Below are 6,000 nucleotides of genomic sequence, written 5' to 3' on the forward strand. Positions count from 1 at the left end.
TCTTCCACTTAGCTTTATTTACGTGCTTAAAAATGAGCGTTGGAGACGTGTTTTGATTCTGACGTACTCGTGTAATCTCATAGTTTTTTATGAAGCAGGCAGAAAATCGTATTTTATTTGCTTCTCACTGCCTTATTTAACATACTGAGGGAAATATTTGCCCCATATGAAGTGTAAAGAGGGTTTTTAGAAAGGCGTTCACCTTTTATCGGTTTCAGCGATATCAGAAAACACAAATGTGTCGCAATCGTACACATTTGATTTGCATCCAACTATATTAATTTGTGTAGCCTATTGAGCGTCCGTTCTGAGCAAACTTATGCAAACTAATGCAGCAGAACAGCGCCTTTCTAGCATAACTGACTCCCAGTAATGAATTTGCTCTCCTTCCGTGTGATCAAATAGAAATCCTGTCCTCCAGTCCAAGGATTACAACTTCCGCTCTAACATCTCTCTTAATTGCCTAATAGCATTGCAGCGTGAATTCCGCCTGCATTAAGACACTTTCACATTAAGCGCACTGATTGGAAATGTGATGACAACACCATATCAACAAATTACAGCGCAGCGCTTTCTATCCAAAATGGGCCCAGGAGCGGCACTTGTACTCTCCCAGATTTCAATACCGACAATTACAGCCAATTTGGGTGGAATGACAAGACAGACCTGTAGCAGATTATCTCCCTGTGGCACAAGCTAAGTCACTTAATTCAAAAAGTACTAATACGTAGGAAGAGAGCAGAAATTGTTTCACTCAGTGTCCTGGACGGTAAAAGAAAGAAAGAAAGAAAGAAAGAAAGAAAGAAAGAAAGAAAGAAAGAAAGAAAGAAAGAAAGAAAGAAAGAAAGAAAGAAAGAAAGAAAGAAAGAATATGGTCAAAGGAAATCAAAAGGCCAATTCACGTGGACAGCAGATATACCAGACTGATGACACAAGGAGTCAAAAATGAGGTAGCCTAGGCTACATGTGAAATACGATGTGCACGTAAGAAACTCTCATTCAAGTTTACCACGCGCTATATACACTTGTGCTGTGTTTCTTTCTTATGGCTTGTAGGGAAATGGCGAAACAGCACAATTCTTAAACACCACGGGGAGACCGGTCTCCCCACAACATCATCTGTACTTTCACATGATTTAATTTATTTTTATTTTATTACAGTTGAACCAATGTATTTTGTGACCATGAGCTATTCGTCTAATTATTTCATACATATTTATTAAAGTAATCAAAAACTCGTTTTTTCCTGAGGAGTTGATTTCTTCTTTTTCAGACGGTTGTTACAGGTGGTCCGTTCGCGCTTAAATAAATGAGAAAAAAGTCATTCTTAAAATTAATTGATTGATCTTTTTTATGACAGAAAGCAGCAACCTTTGTTCAGTCATGTTCCAAACATTGCAAACGGTTAGCCATGTTGGATGTCTTTTTTCTGTGGCCTTATTATCTTGTTTTCTTGAAAATGACTTTGCAATGAGTACAAAGTCTGTTTGTTAATTTATGTCCTTTAGAGTTTGTGGGTGAATATTTATGTAGCAGTATAGAATGTTTTTACCAAGCACATTAATAAAGTAATAAATGGCTTGTACCTGAACTACAAAGGGAAGTTTAAACATCATGTACAATTTGTCTTGCCTTACGTCCGTAGCTCCCGGCTACTTGTTCATATTCTATGACAGACACAAAAAACTCGCTTTCATTTTCACACATGATTAAATGCAACGATTGAATTGTTTGGAGACTGTAAGAAAACTTTCGAAACAAATATGGCCTCGTTCGTAGGTTATATTTATTTTTATATAGTATCCTCTATTCGGGTAAATACAGAATAACGTTTTCACTCGGACAGAAGTCAAAAACTGCGTAGTTGCTTGGCGACCACTAAAGCGCAACCATACCCGATGATTCCCAGTTGCTTTCCAAATTAACCCTGTTCACAGGTGCGCTCCTTATCTTAAAACCCACCAAAATAAATAAACAAATAAATAAATAAAAAGACAGCTTGGAATCCGTCTGAACCAATCAGAGTGAAAATCTCGTCCCCCGCGGCTCTCCTCCGTCCATCAAAAGCCCTAATTGGCTGATGCGCAAACCAGTATCCCCAATCCGGCACCGTCTCTGAATAAATACTTATTGCAAACGTGCCCTCCCACCGGTGTCTGTGGAATGTTCGGCATAGTGTCATTCACTGGTCAAACAGAGGGTCCACATTTAAATTTGACAGAGGCTTGGAGGGAAGAGGCAGGTGTTGATGCAGGTTTAAAGGCAAGGAAATAATCATCCACAGTAACACCATGAGTATGAACTACGCATCTGCGGCACCCACACAGAGGTCCACGTCGTTTTTCATTGAGGACATCTTATTGCACAAGCCCAAGCCCCTGCGAGAGGTCATCCCGTCGCCGTTCTGTAGCTCCTTGGCTTCCCGGGTGCCCATCCTGGAGTACGGATACCCGCTGATGCCTACCCCAATATTAGCCCCACATCCGCACCATCCTCTCCACAAACCGGAGCACCACCAGTACTTCTTTACGTCAGGTAAGCAAGAGAGAGGCAGAGGCCTGGGATAACAAGGAAGCTGTCACACACAGCGGGCTGTTATCTGGACATTGCCTCTAGTTTTTAAATAACGATTTAGAGGAAAAGCACAAATCTCGGAATCCTTTATTTGACTTAACCGCTTCAATTATGTGTTTGTTTAAATGCATTTTAATTATTGTATTCTACAAAGTGCATTCAAATCTTAAAGCCGATTGTAACATGCAGGTGTTTTACTATTTATATTTTTTTTTTTTCTTTCTTTTTTTTTTAAATATGTCATTATTATTATTACAAATAGCGAGGTTTGTTACCTTGGCAAAGAATTCATCACCAAACTCAAATTCATCCTATTTCTGGGATATATTCTGATTTTTCTTAATACTTCAATAACAATACAAATAATACAAACCACCTCTTCTTATTGCCGGCAGGAATGCAGATGCCCGCCTTGTTCCAGCACCACGCAGAGTTACCGGGTAAGCACTGCAGACGCAGGAAGGCCCGGACTGTTTTCTCTGACTCGCAGCTGTCCGGGCTGGAAAAGCGGTTTGAAATTCAGCGGTATCTGTCCACACCTGAGAGAGTGGAACTGGCCACTGCGCTGAGCCTGTCAGAGACACAGGTTGGCTCGCGCGCGCGAACGCACACCCACACACACGCACACTCAAATGTGGAGTGAGTTATTCCCTTTTTAATTTATTTTATAATACATAAAAGAAAGGAAAAACAAAACAATAGCTACATCATCAATGCGTTATTTAGCCCTATATACGAAATATATGGGATAATTAGAATTAGTTTCATATCTCGAATGAAACTCCATATGTTAAACTGTAGTTTACAGTAGCAGAAAACACATTTCAGTTTTAATAATAAATTAATATTTATTTATTAATATTTATTAATAATAAAATATTTTACACACAAGCAGAGCCATAGAAACTTTTCTAATGTGCGTCTTTGTTTCTTACGTGCAGGTGAAAACATGGTTTCAGAACAGGCGGATGAAGCACAAGAAGCAGCTGAGGAAAGCGCAGGACGAGCGGAAGGCAACAGGAGAGATGGAGCGATGTGCGGAGAACTCCAGCGAGAGCGAACTGAACGACAAAAGCGTAGAGGAGCTGAAACACGGCCTCGAGACGGATTCGTATATGCTGGAAGAAAACGACGACGATGTGGATATCGAGGATGACATTTGCTCCCCGGATCATCTACTATAGTAGGCTGCACTGTTTGTTGGCTTATTGTTTTGTTTTTGTTTGCTTGTTTTTTGCTTTTTGTAAATGCAGCCTATAGACAGCTGTAGGATCATTTTAAGTTTATTTCTTTAAATAGCTAGCCAATATAAATGGCAGTTTTACAGTGAGGGGGGAACAGGCTGTACAATACACTGTTAATTAATTTTTTTTATATAACTGCCAATTTTCCTCTGCATAAAGGCTATGGATTATTCTGTTATGTTTTGCAAACTCTCTATATTATCTATATTATTATTATTATTATTATTATTATTATTATTATTATTATTATTATTATTATGAGTCTCTAGATATTTTATTTTGAAACATCACAGTTGTGTCTTTTATTTTCAGGAGGAAATAAGTGTACAAATGAATGTAAATAAACCCGTGGAAAAGCGCTCTGCCCATGTTTTACTATACTTTTATTCCAGACAACATTCTCCATGTTACTTTAAGAAAAATGTATATGTTATTGGCAGTGTGTGGATATTGTTGAAGATTTTGTAAATCAGGTTTTGAATGAAAACATCATTTATATATTTTTGTCTGTAAATATAACTAACAGTACATAGTTTTTTTTTGTTATTATTATTATTACTATTACCGGTATTATTATTATTATGTGTGTGTGTGTGTGTGTGTGTGTGTGTGTGTGTGTGTGTGTGTGTGTGTGCGCGCGCGCGCGCGCGCGCATGTATGTTTTCTACCGGGGAGCATTTGCTGTTTACATTTCCAATCCAGAAGGAGTGATTTTTTTTTTTTTAAGTAACCACATAAATCCTGTGAATGCAATGTTACTGTTTAGACGCAACATGTGGCTGTAATCCTGTTATCATGGTGAGATGCTTCTCGGAGTTCAAACGGCTGTCTTAACCACTTGCATTAAGAACCGGTCTCCACAGCATGGAGCTCAGCTTTGAATGCGAGGCTGCATCATCTTCTCTACTGGGTTTCCTGCATGATGGCGTGAAGCCCGCTGAGCTTTGAGCCAACCAACGCAAAAGAATGACAGGATAAATTAGGAAAAGTCAAACGCTCCCACAGACTACACCTGAGTACGAGTATATTCAAGTAAGCTTTTTTGTAAGGCTGGGAGATAGCAGAGTTTTACATTCCAAGTCTCGTCATAACAAGATTTCTAGTTCGATTATTCAGAATCAGGGTGGACATCCGCTGCAACACTGCGGGCTGTTTTGTTATAATGTAGTGGACTCGGTTTAATGCTCTGGGTGTTGTATTAAACGGACACTACAGATAAACAATAAACATTTTTTTTTCTCTTCGCATTAGTGGCGAAAAGGTGTAAAAAGTAAGCGATAATAGCTTTTGTAATTAGGGTAAAGGCTTGGTAAGTGTTCCGAAAATCTTTTTAAAAGACAGTGAACAGTTTTCAACAGTTTCTCTAAATCCAAATTGAAAATATAGCAGTAATTCCATGATGCACACCTCATCTTAAGGCAGGTTTGTGTTTCTGCCAATAAATTTGATCTTAAAATTGAATGTAAGCGAAAATCCAGGCATTTTTAATTATCGTATATAATATTTTTCGACATTTATTTTGAGTCAGTGTCCTATTCATGTTTTTTTGTGGTTATATACATCTTTAATCTGACCATGGAAATACATATTCTTTTACATTATCACAAATCCTCGTTTCAACTTTTGCATTTTGTCTGTGAACATTAAACATGAAAGAATCCAGCCCATTTTTGTCCTGCTGGGTTATTTATAAATATTTTATGTTGAGCTGGACTTTGGAGCAGATAGGCAGATAAGTCCATGGTGGCTGCCAAAAAAAACATTAAAAAACAGATGTTCATTCATTAATTTACTAATCATGTAGTTTGGTTGTAGTTGATGCTGTAGTCCATCTCGTTCAATTATCTTTAAATAGTCGTCCACTATTGCACATTTCAGTCAACTCCCTCTGCTCCATAGACTTTAGCTCTATAAGACTGTGAAATTAAATCAATGAACAAGCTCTCTCTTCATTTTCTGATTACTACTGTGATCAGGATGAGGATGGAAGGATAGTAAGTGCTTGGACATGTAGATAAGATACACAGACATCTCAGGCTCTTAAACAAGCTCACCTTACATGAATTTAATTGTTTTATCAGACACAAGGGAATCTGCACAATAACATGCAACTAGTCTCTTGTCCTTTGTGCTCTATTTACAAGCCTTTCAGGCAATTTGAAAAGCGATTCATGTCGTCTTC

The 6,000-nt window shown here is 38.2% G+C and overlaps 1 protein-coding gene across 1 annotated transcript; it reads left to right on the plus strand.

Annotated features, from left to right (window-relative positions):
• The first annotated feature begins 2,164 nt into the window (after positions 1-2,164).
• bsx (brain-specific homeobox) lies at positions 2,165-5,426 on the plus strand. The gene is made up of 3 exons (XM_085419533.1): positions 2,165-2,535; positions 2,970-3,160; positions 3,516-5,426. The coding sequence occupies exons 1-3, from the start codon at positions 2,292-2,294 to the stop codon at positions 3,756-3,758; spliced, it is 678 nt and encodes a 225-aa protein (XP_085275659.1). The 5' UTR covers positions 2,165-2,291; the 3' UTR covers positions 3,759-5,426.
• Positions 5,427-6,000: the final 574 nt, after the last annotated feature.

Source organism: Rhamphochromis longiceps, linkage group LG10 (assembly GCF_057381845.1).
Source record: "Rhamphochromis longiceps isolate RC_006_pf linkage group LG10, R_longiceps_female_GT1.1, whole genome shotgun sequence".
Classification (NCBI taxonomy): domain Eukaryota; kingdom Metazoa; phylum Chordata; class Actinopteri; order Cichliformes; family Cichlidae; genus Rhamphochromis; species Rhamphochromis longiceps.

Excerpts from the sequence above, each read along its gene's own strand:
- bsx (XM_085419533.1), top strand. The coding sequence starts at position 2,292 with ATGAGTATGAACTACGCATCTGCGGCACCCACACAGAGGTCCACGTCG. Across the intron at positions 2,536-2,969 it reads CCAGTACTTCTTTACGTCAG|GAATGCAGATGCCCGCCTTG; the intron begins GTAAGCAAGAGA and ends TATTGCCGGCAG. Across the intron at positions 3,161-3,515 it reads TGAGCCTGTCAGAGACACAG|GTGAAAACATGGTTTCAGAA; the intron begins GTTGGCTCGCGC and ends TCTTACGTGCAG.